At 35.4% G+C, this 19,625-nt stretch overlaps 1 protein-coding gene across 6 annotated transcripts in view; it reads right to left on the bottom strand.

Annotated features, from left to right (window-relative positions):
- The window catches only part of UBR3 (ubiquitin protein ligase E3 component n-recognin 3), a 234,896-nt gene that overhangs the window by 188,416 nt on the left and 26,855 nt on the right, over positions 1-19,625 (bottom strand). For 4 of the 6 annotated variants that reach the window (XM_032880421.1, XM_032880423.1, XM_032880425.1 and 1 more), the window contains exons 2-5: positions 17,337-17,476; positions 14,199-14,357; positions 8,038-8,181; positions 7,465-7,514 (exon numbers count right to left, since the gene is read on the bottom strand). In XM_032880421.1, coding sequence (XP_032736312.1) covers positions 7,465-7,514; positions 8,038-8,181; positions 14,199-14,357; positions 17,337-17,476 — 493 coding nt within the window. The remainder of the gene's footprint in view (positions 1-7,464; positions 7,515-8,037; positions 8,182-14,198; positions 14,358-17,336; positions 17,477-19,625) is intronic. The other 2 variants (XM_032880422.1, XM_032880426.1) reach the window with 1 other exon arrangement.

The following is a 19,625-nucleotide window of genomic DNA, read 5'->3' as shown; positions in this document are numbered from 1 at the left end:
GCTGAGTACATAATGTTCTAGGGACAGCAGGGACAAATTTCTGACACAACTCGTATGAATAAAATTAAGTAGACTGCAATATGTATCCTCATTCAATAAAACTCTTTACAAATAGAAATCTTGCTGCTGTTAATAGTTTCAAATCTGTTCATTTTTAAAACAAAGGGATAAGAGCAGATTACCTCTAGGGTCTCTCCAATTCTAAATTCTTACATTTTTAAATTGTTACAATCATTTCTCTACAGTAGTAATGAAGATGTCATTGCCCGCTTCTCGTCCTGTTTTTTTCTATCAATGTTAAATTACAAGAATGAAATCATGAAAAGAGTCTGCTCAATAATCCCGTGGCCCTGTAGGGTAAGGGTATAGAAACTCTAAGCTTTAACCATATCCAGGTCTTCATTAAATTTCAAATATAAATACTAAAAAGCAAACATTCCATTTGTGCCTATAGTTGCAGAAAAAAAATCAAGATAGCTTTAAAAGCCTTATGAATTTTAAATGGCATAAATAGGTTATTTGTTCAGGAACATGTGTATCTGGGTACTCTTCTGTCATACTATTTTCATCTTATTCCTGCATCAGCTTTCTCCTTTGCAGAGTTAAAAGGAGTTCACAAAGGTAAAGATCAACTTTAAAAATATATATCTTACAATCTTAAATGTAAACTTCCATTTTCTTGATCTACAATAGTAACTACCACACTTAAAGAAAACTCTATAATTTTAATTAAAACCCTACAACAGCCATTTCTGCTTACAGCATTATTTCACTGTCATGTGACAGTTTTCCCAACAACAACAAAAAAGCACTGAGTAGATGAAAAATCTCTAATCAATTGTTGGTATGTTAGCTATAATCACTAGTCATTATTTTGGATAGCAAGTGAATTCAGGAAAAACAATGGCAAAGTCGTATCTTAGAAGTTTTGAAACATGTTTACAAATTCTTTGACACTCCTCCTTCTAGAGGTGGGATCTGTGTCCCCTCCTACTGACTCTGGGCCCACCTTGACAACTGCCAACTAATAAAATGCAGTTTGTTAGTGACACTATGTAACTTCCAAGGCTAGCTCAGAAAAGGCTGTCCAGCTTCTGCTCTCCAGCAGCTCAAATCTGGGAGAAGCCAGTAAATATGTAACAACTTGAGACCTCCACTCTGGAGAAGCCACCTGTAGGCACTCTGGTCAAAAGCCAGCTGAGCTCCTTGCAGACTGTAAGCAATCAACAACCAGTCCTGTCGGTAAGCCACCTTAAATCTCCACTTCAGCTGAGACTTAGAGGACTGCAGTGGCAGCCAACAACTAACTAGAACTTCATGAGGGAACCCTAATGAGAAATGCCCAGCTGCGGGTCCCAAATTCCTGAGTCATAAAATTGTAAGAGTAAAAAAAAAGGGGTAATTTTAGTCCACAAAGTTTAGGACAAATGTGTTGTACTGCAATAGTAATAAAAGAATCGTTTATCCACTTCACAGAAAGAACTTTAAACCAACTAGATAGAAGACAACTAGATAGGAGACTTGATAGTATCCACTTCCAACTCTACCAAAAACTAGTAAATGAAATTCACTAGCTTGAGCGAACCTGTTATTTCCATGGAATTCAGCTTCTTCATCTATAAGTTAGGCAAAATGAACTTTAAGGTCTCTTTTTGCTCTAGCATTAGTAATTTTTATAACCTTCAAATTGCTTCCTCCTGATTCTCATTTTTGTTTTTGTTGTATTATATGATTCTTCTATTACTAACTCAAGATTTGAAAATGTGTTCAGAACCAAAAAGCAAAGGTATCTAGATGGCTCGGTCCATTAGGCATCTGCCTTCGGCTCAGGTCATGATCCCAAGGTCCTGGGATTGACCCCACAGTCAGGGTCCCTGCTCAGTGGAGAGCCTGCCTCTCCCTCACCCTCTTTCCCTCTGCCCACCACCCCTGGCCTGTGCCAGTGCAAGCGCTATCTCAAATAAATAAGTAAAATCTTAAAAAAAAAAAGAGGCAACGACCTTGTGGTACACACATCAATAAAACATTAATGAATATATGTTTGTATAAAAAATTATGATCATATCGAGTCCTGCATCAGGCTCCTTGCTCAGCAGGGAGCCTGCTTCTTCCTCTGCCTGCCGTTCCCTTACATGTGTGCTCTGACAAATAAATAAAAATCTTTTTTTAAAGAATTTTTAAAGAATTTTTAAATAAAAATCTTTTTTTTAAGATTTTATTTATTTATTTGTCAGAGAGATAGAGAGAGTACAGGCAGACAGAGTGGCAGGCAGAGGCAGAGGGAGAAGCAGGCTCCTTGCGGAGCAAGGGGCCTGATGTGGGACTCGATCCCAGGATGCTTGGATCATGACCTGAGCCAAAGGCAGCCGCTTAATCGACTGAACCACCTAGGCATCCCAAATAAATAAAAATCTTAAAAAAAAAAAAAAAAACACACACACACACACAAAATGATCACAATCTTAAAATAGAAAATTTCCTCCCTTTATCACTAAAAACCCTTTAGGACTGGCCATAGGTAATGGTCTTATTTTTATACTTTTCCATACTTTTCATTTTAAATATGTGTGTTATTTTATAATCAGGAAGAAATGAATCTATTAAAATTTAAGATATGCATACTTTGTGACCTAGCAATTCCACATCTTAGAGAACTATTTGCACACCTGCACGAAAAGAAATGTAAGCACTGTATCTTGTCATAAAAAAATGCAAATTAAGGACATGATTGGATAAGCTGTAGTTTAATTCATATTTCAGAATACTATATAGAAAAAGGAAAGAAAAGAATACTGACAAAGATGAATATGCACAGTACATTATGGAGTAAATGAAAGGACACAAACCGGCATAATATTTTTTATTTATTCACAAACACACACACACACAATGCATTTCTATAAACACAGTTATTAAACTCCATAGAAGAGGATCTGTCAAAGACATCCAAACTATTAACTGTAGTTACCCAAAGAAGAGCTGGCATTAGGAAGGGTAGAGAGGGGACTTTTATTTAATCTGAACTGTTTGGCAAAACAACTACAATCTATTTGTGCATTACTTAGGTAATATTTCAATTAAATTTTTAAAAATGAACTTCACTGGGGCGCCTAGTGACTCAGTGGATTAAAGCCTCTGCCTTTGGCTCAGGTCATGATCCAGGGTCCTGGGATGGAGAATGAGCCCCGCATCAGGCTCTCTGCTCAGCAGGGAGCCTGCTTCCTCCTCTCTCTGCCTGCCTCTCTGCCTACTTGTGATCTCTGTCAAATAAATAAATAAAATTTTTTTTTTAATCAACTTCATTGTTTTAAAACATGTTTTAGTAAATTATTTCCTCTGGAAAGATGAGTAGAAATGTGTATAATATGACCCACAATAGCTAAAAATTCAAATACTTGAATCACTCCTCACATAAAGTACTAGGACAAAAACATTTATCTAGAGTCTAATCTGTGTCTTATCTATGATAGGTACTTTATGTTATTGGATTTAATCCTAACAGAATTCTCATCACTTTTCCAAGAGAAAATGGATGTTCAGAAGTTAAATGATTGGCAAAAAACAAAGTGATATTATGAGACAAAATTCAAATTGAGGTCTGCCCAACTTTAAAGCTCAAGCTTCTCTTAAAGAAAATCTAAAGTAGGGGTACTTGGGTGGTTCAGTCAGTTAAGCATCTGCCTTCACCTCAGGTGCCCTGGGAGCAAGCCCCATGTCAAGCCATATGTTGAGCCCCGAGCTCAGTGAGGAGCCTGCTTCTCCCTTTTCCTCCGCCCCCTCCAACTCATGATCTCTCTCTTTCTCTCTCACTCTCTCTTGCTCTGTCTCTCTCAAATAAGTAAAATCTTAAAAAAATAAAATAGCTATCTCTTCAATCCACTTCTAGCTAAACAACTCTACTTCAAATTCTCAAGTTTTCAAATGCCCAAATGACCCCATTTTTATCCCAACTAGAAAATATAATAAATATATAAACTATAAAAAGTACTTTTAAATAAATTAAAATTTTAATTATAAAATATGATTTAAAAATCAGAGCCTAAACTACTTTTAAATATATAAGTTAAATATATATCACATGTTCTAACAATAATTCTCTGCTGCTCTCAAAAAATGATGTATTTTGAGGATAGATGAAATGAATATTTTGAACTTGTCACCATCCAGTTTTTAAGATGATAGTCACACTGAGGCATAATCATAATTAAGGAACAAATTATTATATAAAACATTATACACAAAAGTTGCTGAAACAAAGAATCCCAGGGGAATGAACAGACAGAAGAAAAGATATAAAGACAGATTAGAAGCAATGGTAATAAAGAAAGAAAAGCCATATTTCAAATCCTCTGATATCCATCCAGAAATTACTTCTCTCTCCAACAAACACAAAAGGATTTCCAGCTAGGAATGCTTGAGTGGTTCAGTCAGTTGAGTGTCCAACTCTTAGTTCTGGCTCAGGTCATGACCTCAGGGTCATAAGATCGAACCCACATCAGGCTCTGCACTCAGCATGAAGTCTGCTTGAGATTCTCTCTCCCACTCCCTCTGTCCCCTCCCCCCAGCTCACACTCTAAATAAATAAATAAATAAATATCATTTTCTTTAAAAAAAAAAAAAAAAGGATTTCCTTCTGGCACCCTACCATAAAATCCATGGCAACTTAAAAGGGAATTCAGAGAGTTTAGGCCAAGACAAAAATGACTGTTAGTTCTTTCCTAGACAGAGAAAAAAGTATCTATGTTGAATATCAGCTTTCTATATGCCCAGAAATCAGTTCAATTCATGAAAATAAAGTAGAATTCTTATTAGATCCATAATGCCAGGTATGCTAAAACAGTATGAAGGTTCTAACCTACCATATAAACAAACATTAACTATAGACTTTTATTGTTCTAGATCATATCTAGATGTTTAGATTATCTTAAAAAATGTCCTGTAACATCGCTAAACCATTTCATTATGAAATAATTTTCTACAGTTACTACTGATGATAGATACAGGCTCCTTTCCTGTCGGCTGGCTTTAAACAAAAATGTGCTCATGTACCAACTTATATACAATTTCTAAGTCTTCCCAGATCTCATCTTCTCGACAGGCCATTCTGCTTCTCCACAAAAAGCCCTTAAAGAAAGCAGAATAGAGGTGCCTAGATGGCTCAGTCAGTAAAGCCACCCACTCTTGACTTTGGCTCAGGTCATGATCTCGGCATCATGAGATCAAGTCCTGCATTGGGCTCTGCACTGGGTGTGAGGCCTGAGTAGGATTCTTTCTCCCTCTCCCTCTGCCCACATCCCCTCAGCTCACTTGCTCTCTCTCTCTTAAAAAAAAGAAATAATAAAGCAGAATAAGTTACTAAAAACCACATGTCTAGCGGTGCCCGGGTGACTCAAGTCAGTTAAGCATTCGACTCTTGATTTAGCTCAGGTCATGATGTCACAGTTGTGAGCTCAAGTTCCAAGTCAGGCTCAGTGGTTGGTGTGGAGTCTGCTTAAGACTCTCTCTCTCTCCCTTCTGCCCCTCCCCTGTTCTATCTCCCACTCTTTCTCTCTCAAAATATATTAAGTAAAATCTTCTTTTAAAAAAATGTCTAGGGGCACCCGGGTGGCTCAGTTGACCGGTTAAGTGTGCAGCTCTTGATTTCGGCTCAACTCATGATCTCAGGGTCCTGGGATCAAAGCCCCATATTAGGCTTCACCTTCAGTGGGGAGTCTGCTTGAGGATACTCTGCCCTTCCCCACCCCCCCCAATTCACACACGTGCACTCTAAAATAAATAAATCTTTAAAAAATAAAGCAAAACTACATGCTTATTATCTAAACCCTTCTTATCTCTTCTTTCTTTGACATTTGAAGAATTAGTATTCTTACCTCCATCACTCCCCTCCCCTAGCTTCAAAATGGAATTAATACTATTTTAGTTCAAATGAGTAATGTTTATATGTATTTTTTAAAGTCTATTTGATTTTTTTGGAAGTCTGTTTTAACTACCAGTAATTTTTTTCCCATTTGTCATTATAGCAAAATTGTTTGTAACTCTTTGAAGTTAAAAAAAGCAAAAGTTGGGTGCCTGGGTGGCTCAGTGGGCTAAAGCCTCTGCCTTCCGCTCAGGTCATGATCCCAGGATCCTGGGATGGAGCCCCGCATCAGGCTCTCTGCTCAGTGGGGAGCCTACTTCCCTTCCTCTCTCTCTGCCTGCCTCTCTGCCTACTTGTGATCTCTGTCTGTCAAAATAAAAAATAAAAAAAAAGCAAAAGTTTTAGCTAACCATTTACAGTATTTTAAAATGATTTTTAAAAATTAAATTTTTTAAAAGATTTTACTTTATTTTACAGACACATATTTAGTGCTTACAATATGCCAGGCACTAAGCTCTAAGCGCTTTCATATATGAACTCATTCAATCCTCACAATAACCCCAGGCAATAATATTTTTATTACTTCCATTTTGCAGAAGAGGAAATTTAGGCATGGAGAAGTTAAGACACTTGCCCAAATTCACACTACTAATTGGTACAGGAGCCAATTTCAAACCCAGGCACTCTAATTCCAGAGTCAAACTTGTAAACAGCATATGAAACTTCCTCTCCAATTTGTTGAAACCTCTTTAAAACTGTGTGTCCAATAAGAGACTCCAGAAAATGTTGCATTTTGTGGGAGCCTTTTTAGAGGGGGAAAAATACTACTAGGAAGTTTAAATGATAAGGCATTAAATCAATTATGAGACATCAATAACAAAAATCATATTTTCCAAAAGAGGATATCTTGCTTACTTCATGTGATAGTATCAAATTAAAATGGTTTTCAAAGAAAAAGTTACATTAAAAAAGTATATTTAAATATAATACAATTTGGTTTTTTAAATTTTTAATCATTAAATTTGACCAAAAAAAGAAATCTACACTTCATAAGCATCAAGATTATACACAGATGTAAAAAAAAAAAAAAAAATCCTCCCTTATAAATTGTATGCTAATAAAATATAGGAATGCTATAAAGGATTTATCAGAAATATTTAATAAACACTATTATTTGGCTAATAAATACTATAAAAGTTAAATTTCAAACTGACAATCTATTTCCGAGTACACTACTTTTTTAAATAAGATATAACATATAAGGTGTAACTTATGAAATTGGAAAAGCAGTTACCTTTTATATTCTTTTAATACCTTGTTGCAGACTTAGCTAAATTTCTTAAAACAATTTCCTTATATATTTTACAGTTTGGATCAATTTAGGGATATCTGCCTAAGGAAAGATCTCTATCTCTATCTCCCATTTCTAAACTGTGAAGAAAGAGATAAATTATAAAGAAGTAAAAATCTAATAATATAATCTTGGCTAACTTATTCCACTCTAGGCTTCTGTGTCTACAAAATGAGGAATTTAAGCTAGATAATATCCACAATTCTGTATAGTTCTATAACTTTAAATTCTATATTCAATAAGTTTTAAATCTCACCTCATCTGAAGAATCTAGTTGTCCCAATGTTCCTGTTGCACCTGCAAAACCTTTGGAGAAGAAAAAGTTTCCTTCATAATTGTTACATATTGCGTTACTTTAAAATTATTTTGAGACATAAACAAAAAGCCAAGTTTTATTACCTTAAGACAACTCATTCTAATAGATATCTTGATAGAGGTTCAACATTTATCTTTAATAAATTCGGGTCTAACAGATTTATACTTCAAAGAAAATCTCTAGTGAATATCCAGATTTAATCATCATAAATGGTGTTTCAGAAGGATCTCTTTCTTCTTAGTTTTAAACCATGGTTTATTAAAATATTGAGATACAAAAGTTTTGAGCTATTGTTTAATAGCAATGCTTTTCATGAGTTAGAAACAGAACCTTAATAAGCTAACCAAATTCCACTTAAGAAAAATGCCAATATATTCTTTCTTGCTTCTACATTTTTTACTACTTTCCTTAAAGAGAATGACATATTTAAATTTCTCTAATAATTAGTCAAGTTTGAGGGCCTTTTTGTTTCAATACAGAAAAGTTATCACTGTTCCAATTAAACAGACAAACCTTGAACTGCCAGAGTACTAGTGCCAGCTGATGGCTCCTGTATACCATATACAAGCTTATCCTCAGGATATGTAAGTCCAGAGCTCTTCAAAGCTATAAGGTACTTTTCATGACTTTTCTTTGCACAAGCGTTTTCTCCAAGACCTAATATTTAAAACAAACTTAAAATCAGAAAAAATATTCTATTCAAAATATAAATAAAGCAATCTCAGCAATTAATACATAACATATATAAAATAGCTAAATATTGTAATGGCAGGAGAACCCTAGAATGAATATAAAACAGCTTCACACAATATTGCAGAGCATGTTTATAATGAATAATAAAATCTACTACGTAACTGAATATCTAAAATATGCCAGAGATTACCTGCAAGTCATAGGAGGTACAAAGATTAACAAGGGTATATTATTTCCTGCCTTCAAGAAACTTGAAAAATCATGGTAGAAAAAGGTAAATAGTATGGTAAGTGACAAGTGTATAGCAGACTTCCATCATGTGGTTTGACAATCTGATCTCATAATACTGTGCAGCTAGATCCAAAGCAAAATGCTTAGGAAAAGCTTCCTGGATAAAATAATGCCTGAGTGGAATTTTCAAATATTATAACTGAGATTACTCCTAATTCCCACTTTGTCAAACTGTCCATCATATTTAAAGAATTAAATATAATTTCTACAGAAATAGCAGTAAAAACTTGTTCTAAAAAAAATATTGAAAAGCTTAGGTCTAGAATTACATAATCCTAGAACTTTCACTTTAACATAGCAGTTTATTAATTGTTGCCAATTTTTGTATTTTTTTAACATATTTATAGAGAATAGGGGCACCTGGATGGCTCAGTGGGTTAAAGCCTCTGCCTTCGGCTCAGGTCATGATCCCAGGATCCTGGAATCGAGCCCTGCATCGGGCTCTCTGCTCAGCGGGGAGATTGCTTCCCTTCTTCTCTCTCTGCCTGCCTCTCTGCCTACTTGTGATCTCTGTCAAATAAATACATAAAATCTTTAAAAAAGGGGCGCCTGGGTGGCTCAGTGGGTTAAAGCCTCTGCCTTCAGCTCGGGTCATGATTCCAGGGTCCTGGGGTCGAGCCCCGCGTCGGGCTCCCTGCTCAGCGGGGAGCCTGCTTCCTCCTCTCTCTCTCTCTGCCTGCCTCTCTGCCTGCTTGTGATCTCTCTCTGTCAAATAAATAAATAAAAATCTTTAAAAAAAAAATCCTAAAAAAAAAAGAATAGGATGATAGTAAAAGAAGTTTTACTATTTATTTTGAGAATTCTCTAAAAGTAAAAAATTATTCTGTCTGAAAGCCAAATTACCATGGCATCTGATACTTCCTAGGCAAATTATGTATCTTAAATTAAAATCTCAAGCTCTCCAATTATAAAAATTTATAAGTGAACTTCTTTAATATTTGTTGAGCTTTTCTGTATTTCCTCCCTTTGCTAGCCTAATAATTGCAATAGAACAGTTTGTTTTTTAAATATGTCTTTCTGCGCTGGTTTAAAAAAAAAAAAAAAACAACAACACCCTAGCGCTCATTAAACAGTCAGGAATATATCCATCCTTCATGTCCAATACCAAAAACAGTTACACTTAGTTTAAAAAAAAAATTACACATGGTTTATAAAGAATAAAGACCTTCTATGCATCCTATATAAGAAATTACTAAATATCTCCTGAATAATAAAAGCTATGTATTTATCTCAATCATGATAGATGAAATTTATAATACTTTTTAAATGACAAAATATATTTCATTAACCCTCACAACAAGGCTGAGAAAAATGAATGTATAATAACCATTTTTTTTTTAGAGGAGGGGTAGGGGCAGAGGGAAGGAAAGAATCTTAACCAGGCTCCAAACCCAGCACAGAACCCAACACAGGGCTCAATCTCATGACCCTGAGATCATAACCTGGGCCAAAATCAAGAGTCAGACACTTAACTAACTGAGCCACCCAGGCACCCCTGTAATTAACATTTTTAAAAAGTAAAGAAATGGAGGGGCACCTCGGTGGCTCAGTCAGTTAAGCATCTCCCTTCGGCTCAGGTCATGATCCCACAGTCCTGGGATCAAGCCCTGTATGGGCTCCCTGATAGCAGGTAGCCTGCTTCTCCTTCTGCCCCTCCCCCTTCCCCTGCTCATGCTCTTTCTCGCTCTCTCTCTCTCTCTCACATAAATAAAATCTTTAAAAGGGGGGGGTAAAGAAACAGAAGCTTAAAAATATGGCTAGCCAGTGAATAAACAAGCAGCAATTACAAGTACAGTAGCCTATAAATTTTAAACTTCTAAACCAAAATTTAATGTGATTTCCATCACTAAAAGTCAGCCAAGGATTTCTGTTGTGTTGTTTACTTCAAGAAATAATTATAAAGGAATTGTAGAAATAAGACAATTACCATAAATCATTCCTAAGGTATACATTCTTACAATGATTAAGAACTTGCTGCTTTCTTCCACAACAGTTGAGTTCCTAAATAAGGTTTGAAGAAATAACAGAGCACCAGCTATAACTTGATCTTTCTCCAGCTTTCACCAAAATTGAAATACAAACCACCATCATCTTTATCCTAAGCTGCAGTTGAGTTTTTCTATTTCTGCCCTTTCCAATCTATTTTTGGCAAAATCACAAGTCATCTTTTTAAAACACATATCTGATCATGTCACTCTTAAAATATTTCCATGACTTCCCAATACACTCAGGATAAGATATAAAATATCACATGGTTCATGACTGCCCTGGATCTAGCCCTAATGTGGTAACCTTATTTGTGCCACTCTCTCTCTACATTCATTTCATTTCAACACTACACCATTTTTTAGTCCCTTTTTTAAAAAGTAAGCTCATTCTCACCCATAACTATTTCAACATAGAATCTAGTAAGTGTCTAGGTATGACTGATATTCTTTATATTTATCCCGCTTGGGGCTCATTAAGCATCCTGTATCTATAAGTCAATGTTTTTCATCCAATTTGGGGAATTTTAGTCATGATTTTTTCAAATGTTTCTTTTCTGCCACATTCATACTCTCATGTCCTCCTGGGATTCCAATTACAGGCACTTTAAATCATCTGATTCTAACGGGTCCCTAAGACTCTGTTGCATTTTCTCTCTGTTCTCGAGACTGAATAATCTATTTTTTTAAAGATTTTCCTTATTTCAGAGAGAGAGAGAGAGAGCACAAGCAGGGTAAAGGGCAGCAGGAGAAGCACACTTCCCGCTGAGCAGGGACCTCTCCTAATGCAGGGCTCAAACCCAGGACTCTGGGATCATGACCTGAGCTGAAGGCAGACACTTAATCAACTGAGCCACACAGGTGCCCCCAGACTGAATAATCTATTAATCTGTCTTCAAATTCATTAAGTCTTTCTTCTACCCTCTCCAATCTGCTGCGAAGCCCATCCAGTAAATTTTTTTCAATTTAATTACTGCACTCAATGCTAACTTTCAGTTCTAGAATTTCTTTATTTTTTTATTTTATTTATTTATATTTTTTATTGTTTTTATTTCTTTGCTAAGATTTTTTTTTGAAGATTTTATTTATTTATTTGACACAGAGAGAGAGATCACAAGTAGGCAAAGCAGAAGGCAGAGAGAGAGGGGGAAACAGACTACCTGCTGAGCAGAGAGCCTGATTTGGGGCTTGATCCCAGGACCCTGAGATCATGACCTGAGCTGAAGGCAGAGGCTTAACCCACTGAGCCACGCAGGCACCCCTCTTTGCTAAGATTCTTTATCTCTTTACTCATTAACATCATATTTACTTTTAATTATTTGAACAGATCTTCCTTTAATTTCTTGAACATATTTATAATAGCTGCTTCTCAAAATTTTTTTATTTTTTTAAGAGAGGGAGAGAGTAGGGGGTGGACAGAGGGAGAGAGAGAAAGAGAATCTTAAGCAGGCTCCATGCCCAGCACGGAGCCCCACATGGAGCTCAATTTTACAACGCTGAGATTGTGACCTGAGCCAAAAATCAAGAGTCAGACGTTTAACCAACTGAGGTGCCCCTATAATAGTTGCCTTAATGTCTTTATCTGCTAAATCCAACATCTGGTCCATTTCAATGTCAATTTCTATTCACAGCCCTATTTCTTTGTTATAAGGCATAATTTCTTATTTTCCTGCATGTTTAGTAGTTTGTATTGTATGCTGGACATTCTAATGACACGTTATAGAAGATTCTGGATTCTATTATCTTCCTTTGAAGAGTACTAATTTTAATTCTAGAAGACCATTCAATCAATATCGCCTGATCACCAAAAAACTCACAAAGGTTTAGTGAAGGTTTATAAAGAGTATGTCTGTAGGGGCGCCTGGGTGGCTCAGTTGGTTAGGCATCCCCTCCTGATTTCAGCTCAGGTCATGATCTCAGGGTGTGGGAGTGAGCCCCATGTCGGGCTCCACACTGGGCATGGAGTCTGCTTGGGATTCCGTCTCTCTCTCTCTCCCTCTGCCCTTCCCCCTGCCTTATTCTCTATCTCCCATGCTCTAAAAATAAAAATAAATAAAAATAAATAAATAAAATAAGGGCAGGTCTGTAGAAAGCCTAAGGTTCTCAAAAGGCCCTCTAAATTGACAGGAATAATCTCTAAACTGTGTCTCAACTAGATGCCTGTGGTATTAACAAGTTCTCTCCAGTCTGGTTGGGCTGACACTCCAATGTCTTTGAAACTGCTTTACCGCTTCTATCTCTGCTCTGCTCTTAACCCTACAGCAGTCACTCTCTAATAAGCCTGAGGCAGTCTCATCTTGTACATGTGCACCTCAGAACCTCAGACCTCTGAAAGCATTTTCAGGGGTCCCCCATCACCTGCCCCACTACCTCTTGGTATTGTACCCCAGAGATGCCAGTTTCCAACTGTTTCAGATGTCCTAAACTGTGATCTCTATCTCCCTAGCTCAGGTGGGCCTCCACACTGCTTCAATGCCAGCTCACTGCTCGGCAGTCAGGAAGGTATCCCTAGACAGAGATTCATAGCAATCATGGGGTTCATCTCATGCTTTTCTTTTCTCTCAAAGATTTACAGTCTTGAGTTGCCTTCTGTCCAAAGCCTAATAACAGCTGCTTCACACTGTTCCAATTTTATGTTGTTTATGACAGACAGGCTAGCCCAACAGTCAAAAGCAGATGTCCTCTACCTTGAATACAACCCCATCCCATTACCACCTAATTTCCCTCACCCTCTAGCTAAATGACTTTCTCTCAACTATTAGGTTTTACTTTAAATATCACTTCCTCAGTGAAACTTTCCCCCATCTTCCCCATCAGTGAAATCAAGTCTCCCTTTTACAAACACTTGCCCTACCCTTTCATATCATTTACTACATGTTTATAAATTACACAATTTTTTTGGTTTGGGAGTTGTATTAATGCCATCTCACTCACTAGACTTTAAGCTTTATAAAGGCAGGGACAGGATTACCTGCTTTACTACTTGCATTCCATACCCCAAATTCTAGTACCTAACCCCAAACCAAGTACATAGTAGGTGTTTAATAAGTATCTGCTGAAAAAAATAGATGTCAGATAAGACTATCTTTGAATAACATACGGTTCACAATTCACATGAAAATTTCACCACTCTAAAGAAAACACAAACTTCAATTTTCAAAATATGTTGTTCAGGAACCAGCAAAAATAATGCTATTTAAAGTATTTGTTGTACTATAAAGCTGAGCTAACCTGAAGAGTTTTAAACTAAAGCATTTTATATAACAGTATATCATATACAAACATACTCAACAATTCCAAGTTTTGTAACTTAAATTCTACATTATTATAAAATCCTATGCCATACACAACCCAAAAATACAGAATAACAAAAATAAAGACACAGAAGTAGTTTTTGTTACTGTTTGGGGAAGGGGATGTGGAATAAAATTATGAATATGTCACACCAAAACTTAGAGGAGACCTGGATTCTAGTGCTAATTCCAAAATAAGTTACTTCTGAGGCCTTGAACTGGTCATTTAATTTTTCTGGGACTCAGTTTCTTCATCCATAAAATAAAAAGTACTTTTAATAACTTCCACCTTTAGCATTCTATGAAAAAAAAAATCTACGTTTTACACTTAAGTTTTGAAAATACACAATTTCTTATGATTACAGTGACATAAGAAAATTTTAACTTTCTTCTATGCTGATGTTTTACTTACCAGAAGTCAGATCTTTGTAGTTTTGTTGGTTTGTCAAAACCTGAGTAAGAACAGACCGCATGGCGCCTCCCATTTTAGTTAGATCTTCTAAAAAGGAAATTTGAGGTTCCAAAAGCTGAAGGACTTTGTTAAGGTCTTTTTCTGAGGGTACATCAGCTGCTGAAAAAGCATATAATATAATTAACTTCCTTTAAAATATTCTGCTAAAAATAACCATATTTTATTCTTTTAAAATTATAGTAACTTGGATAACAGTATTTTATAATCAAAAAATTAATATAAGAACTCTGTTTAGAAGGTAGTTATCATTGGGGCACCTGGGTGGCTCCGTCACTTAAGCATCTGCCTTGGCCTCAGGTCATGATCCCAGGGTCCTCGGATCAAGGCCCACGTCAGGCTCCCTGCTCAGCAGGGAGTCTGCTTCTCCCTCTACCCCTGCCCCTCCACCTCACCCTTCTCATGCTCTCTCACTCACTTACTCTCTCTCAAATACATAAAATACTTAAGGAAAAAAAAAAAAAAAAGAGGAGGAGGAGGAGGTAGTTATTCACCCAGCACCAGCCTAAGGCAGACTCACTGAGGAATTCAATCCTCTGAGAAAAAGTAGATGGAGAAAAGAGATGACTTCATAAGGTATTAAGTACTTAGTCTAGTTAAAAAGCATTCAATTTGAGGGTGTTATATTTTCCGGATATAGAAATGTAAACATAACATTTCAAAACTAGACTGTGTTTAAGAAAAAGTTAAGATCACTTCCTAAAATAAGACAGAAACCAAATAATTTTGAGAGTAGTATAAGAATATTAGAACAAAATTATGTCAGCACTAAATTTAAACCTGTGTAGCAAATAACCCATCCTCTATCATATTCTAAAAATACAGACTCATGCTAGCCGGAGGTCATAGCAACTAAAATTTAAAAAATAACTGTTTTCATAAACATAAATGTTTTTACTAAAATAGTTTTTAAATACCAGAAAAGATATGCCTAGTAGAGCTGGAGAAAGAGAAAAGAAACTTGTATAGCAACTGAAAAAGAACATTTAAGAGGGGGGAAAAAAAGAATTTTCAGAGAAACTGAGGTCCTAAAGAAATGAAAAATGAGATTTAGAGTTCAGACATAATTAGCTAAAAGGACGCATATAAGGGAGCTAATGGAGGGCCTGTGTTCCCAGGAAAGAGGACATCAATTTCATTCAACATTTACTCAGCATCTACTACATGATAGGCACTGGGAACCAAAACTAAATAAGACCTAGTTCCTACATCCAAGGAATTCACAACCCAGTTCAAAGATGATCTGTGAATGAAATTCTAGATAACTCTTCCTGGGACCCAGACCAAAAAAACCTTAACTTTCTCAGTGGATAACTAATACTGTATATTACTCATCTCTGTGTCCTCCCCAGTGACTTATGTAGTAACATGGCAAACATTTAATTAACAATTGTTCTTTGTTTGCAAGAGCTCTAGATGAACTCTGACACTCATCTGAGGATTGTAGGATGAAATGAGAAATGGAACACAAGGCATCTGTCAAACAACAAAATCTCTGAGCTTCTATTACCTCAGATTAAATTATTCCAAGTCTGTTCTTTAATTCTAAAGTGATCTCTACACAAAGTAATATAGTAATTTTTCTTGCACAGAAAGAAGAAATGAATGTAGAGCATCAGTGGTAATATAGAAAGGAAAATTTCATGACCCTAAGTTCATGACACTCAAGACAAAAAAGTGCTTCCATTCATTCCTTTGCATTTTCAGATAATGGTAACAAACAATTATCAAAGCTATGTACCTATGTCGTCTATCTATTAACAACTATTAGAAGTCCCTAAAGAAAAAAATAAACATAATATACTTTTATATGAGTTACTCTCTGATCAAAATAATCGTAAGTTTTAAGGTTCTCATAGTAAATGATTTCTACTCATTACCTTTTTAAAATAGGACACATAATAAAAAATGTAAATTTCCAAACACTCTATTAACTAGTATATGAGAAATAGCACAAAAGCAAGTCCAATAACCCAGCTGATCTCTAGTTCCTTCATTCCAAAGACAGAGTAGTTTGGGCCTGAATCAAAATAATATTTCTTCCTGTATTTTAAGACATATACTCTGAGACGGGTGAAGGTTGTTAACAAGGAATTGTGTATTTTGCTTAAAATGTAGAAACAAGAAGTTTAAGTGTTTGCTTACAATGAGAATAACATAGTACTTTAAAAATGATGAAGATGCTCTATGGTTCTTCACACTTCAACGATGGGGGATGGATAAATATGTGTGTCATAATTTCAAACTGCATTTAAGATTATTTATAGTAAATAAATAATTTAAAACCTCTAAAAGTAATTCAAGATGCAGTCCTTTAAATGATAAAAATACAAGTATCATCAGAAAAGTAAAAGATCATAAAAAGTTAATAAATTTGACTTATACCACACTAACTAGTATCTGTAATTCACAATGTCCGACTGACAACTTTAACAGATAATATCTAATTCCAAAATATTTAACTGAAGTATATTAATTAAGATCGGACTAATCTTAAAAGGCAAGAATATCTATAATTTGCATGTTTCTTTTTTCTTTTCAGTAATACCATGATGTTCACTCCCATACATTCTACCTGTAATATGGAGAGTGAGCAATTTGACTCTCTCCTAAGTTATTATATATGGAGAAGAATAAAAACATAGAGATATCTATAAAAAAAGAGAGAGAACAAAAGAGAGAGATGGTGAAATAGTAATTTATCTTCTAAAATTCTAAGTTAAATTCACACATTTCCAGGACTTCTTAATTCTGTTCTATCATAATATAATTATAAATAAAATCACTTTAACCCCATAAAATGATTATTTCCCCACCTGCAAAAGGCCAAGTAAGTTTGATCCTAAGCATCTATGATCCCAGGAGCAGAAACTCCCAAACTGTGTCACTACAGGGTATCTATGAGGTTATATAATTGATGTATACTAAAGTATGTTTTTATTTAGTCTCTATTTCATAGTCATCTCATGAAACACGTTAAACAAAAAAATTATATCTGAAGAAATTCACCTTGTTATTAATGCTAAACTCTGTTAATTGGGAACTTAAAAAGAGTACTAACAAAAAGTAGATTAAACATACCTGGTTCATTATAGCCTTCTCTTAAGTACTGAATAAGACAAAAAATAAATCTTGGAAGAACAAATTCAGACATCATCAATAAGTCTTTGGGGACACAGGGAATATTTGAACTTGATTTAATTTGATGCCTTTTGCAAAACCTGTAATATGAAAAAGAAAAAAAATTAATAGTGATGTCTGATCTGCCAGAAACATGTTACCTCTATATACAATATACACAAACAGAATGCAGGCCAGTATCAAAGCTGATTTATTATTCCTCTACAATTCTTAAGGTAAAAGATTATAGTTTTAATCAGTCTTTAAATAAAATATGTGGTTGAGGAGGATTTCCTCCTAATAAAAGACCATATACTAGTTAGGTGCCAGCTAGAATACAAAAAGAAAATCTCATTATAGGATTTAGTATTTTTTTAACTGTAATTTATAACTTTCATATATTACTTTATTACTTCCATCCTTTATATACACCATTAAGTAGAAATTGATCAATTCCTTAAAAATTCACATTTTCTATTCCTTAACTATTTCTAACAGTGTATTAATGAATATGTAAGGAACAGAAATACTTAAAGCTTATTTGAAAAGTTTATATAGTGCACATAAGTATATATATATTCCTTCTAATCTTATTTAGGCTTATTTTAAAGTATGATTGGTATACTTGAACAAAATGAAGCAAACTTCTCTGTATTCACAATCCAAATAATCATAAATAGGAAATTTTGTGTCAATACAAAATAACCACCCTAAACATAAAATCCCCAGAAACAAACTAATAAGAATAGTGCAGAAACTACCTTAGCTAAAAAAAAAAAACACAAAAGATCTGAATAGAGAACTACATTCTCAAATGGAAAAATCAATTTAATTTTTTTTAAAGTCAGTTCCACCACACTTAATGCCATTACAGTTAAAGCACAGTGAGACTAATCACAAACTAATTCTGAATTTCAATGGAAGAGCATATGTGTGGGAAAAAAATCAGTAAAACTCAGGAAAAAAATGATTACTGACAGCGACTTAGACCTTAAAATGTAGTACAAAGCTATTATAATTAAAAATCTGTGGGGGCGCCCAGGTGGCTCAGTGGGCTAAGCCTCTGGCTTCAGCTCAGGTCATGTTCTCAGGGTCCTGCAATGGAGCCCTGCATCAGGCTCTCTGCTCAGTGGGGAGCCTGCTTCCCCCCCCACCCCCGACACTTGTGATCTCTGTCTGTCAAATACATAAATAAATATTTTTTTTAGAAATCTGTGGTAATATTAATATCATCAGTAGATCACAATGGAGTCTAGAAATAGACTGTAAATTTGTGAATTTAATATCATAAATATGGCATACAATTCAATGTGGTAGGAAGAAGACTTTTTTTTTTTTTTAAGATTTTATTTATTTATTTGAGAGAGAGACAGTGAGAGAGAGCATGAGCGAGGAGGAGGTCAGAGGGAGAAGCAGACTCCCCATGGAGCCGGGAGCCCGATGTGGGACTCGATCCCGGGACCCCAGGATCATGACCCGAGCCGAAGGCAGTCGTCCAACCAACTGACCCACCCAGGTGTCCCGGAAGAAGACTTTCAATAAACTGCTTTAGAACAACTGATTTTTATGCAGGAAGTAAATTTTATTCTTATCTTATACCATATACAAAATATACTCCATACACAGCAAAAGTGAAAAGAGTTACCGAGAAAAAATAAACTATTTCCCCTCCATTACCTCAAAGTATAGAAAGCATAACTAAGTAAAACCTTAAACCAAAAGCCATAAATGTAAGATAAAAAATTGACCACAAAGAGTGCCTGGGGGGCTCAGTGGGTTAAGGCCTCTGCCTTCAGCTCCAGACATGATCCCAGGGTCCTTGGATCAAGCCCCTCATCTGGCTCTCTGCTAGGCAGGGAGCCTGCTTCCCCCTCTGCCTGCCTGCCTCTCTGCCTACTTGTGATCTCTGTCTGTGAAATAAATAAATAAAATCTTTAAAAAAAAAATTGACCACATAAGTCAAGCTTCTATACAGAAGACAATTACAAATATTTACAAGAGGCAAAACAGATAAAAGATTATATCTCTGATAATGAACACTTGAAAATAAGAAAAAGAAAAAAAAATCAATAGAAAAATCAGCCATGAACAAGTCATAAAAAAGCTGCTGAATGGCCAATAAACATAAGAAAAGATGCTCAAGTTCCCTAATAACCAAAGCAACAAATTTTATTAAAATAAAAAATGAGGGATGCCTCAGGGACTCAGTTTTTTAAGCATCTGCCTTCAACCCAAGTCATGATCCCAGGG

This window comes from Lontra canadensis, unplaced genomic scaffold, assembly GCF_010015895.1.
Source record: "Lontra canadensis isolate GAN:19392208 unplaced genomic scaffold, GSC_riverotter_1.0 scaffold69, whole genome shotgun sequence".
Lineage (NCBI taxonomy): Eukaryota > Metazoa > Chordata > Mammalia > Carnivora > Mustelidae > Lontra > Lontra canadensis.
This window is presented reverse-complemented; position numbering and strand designations above follow the sequence as displayed.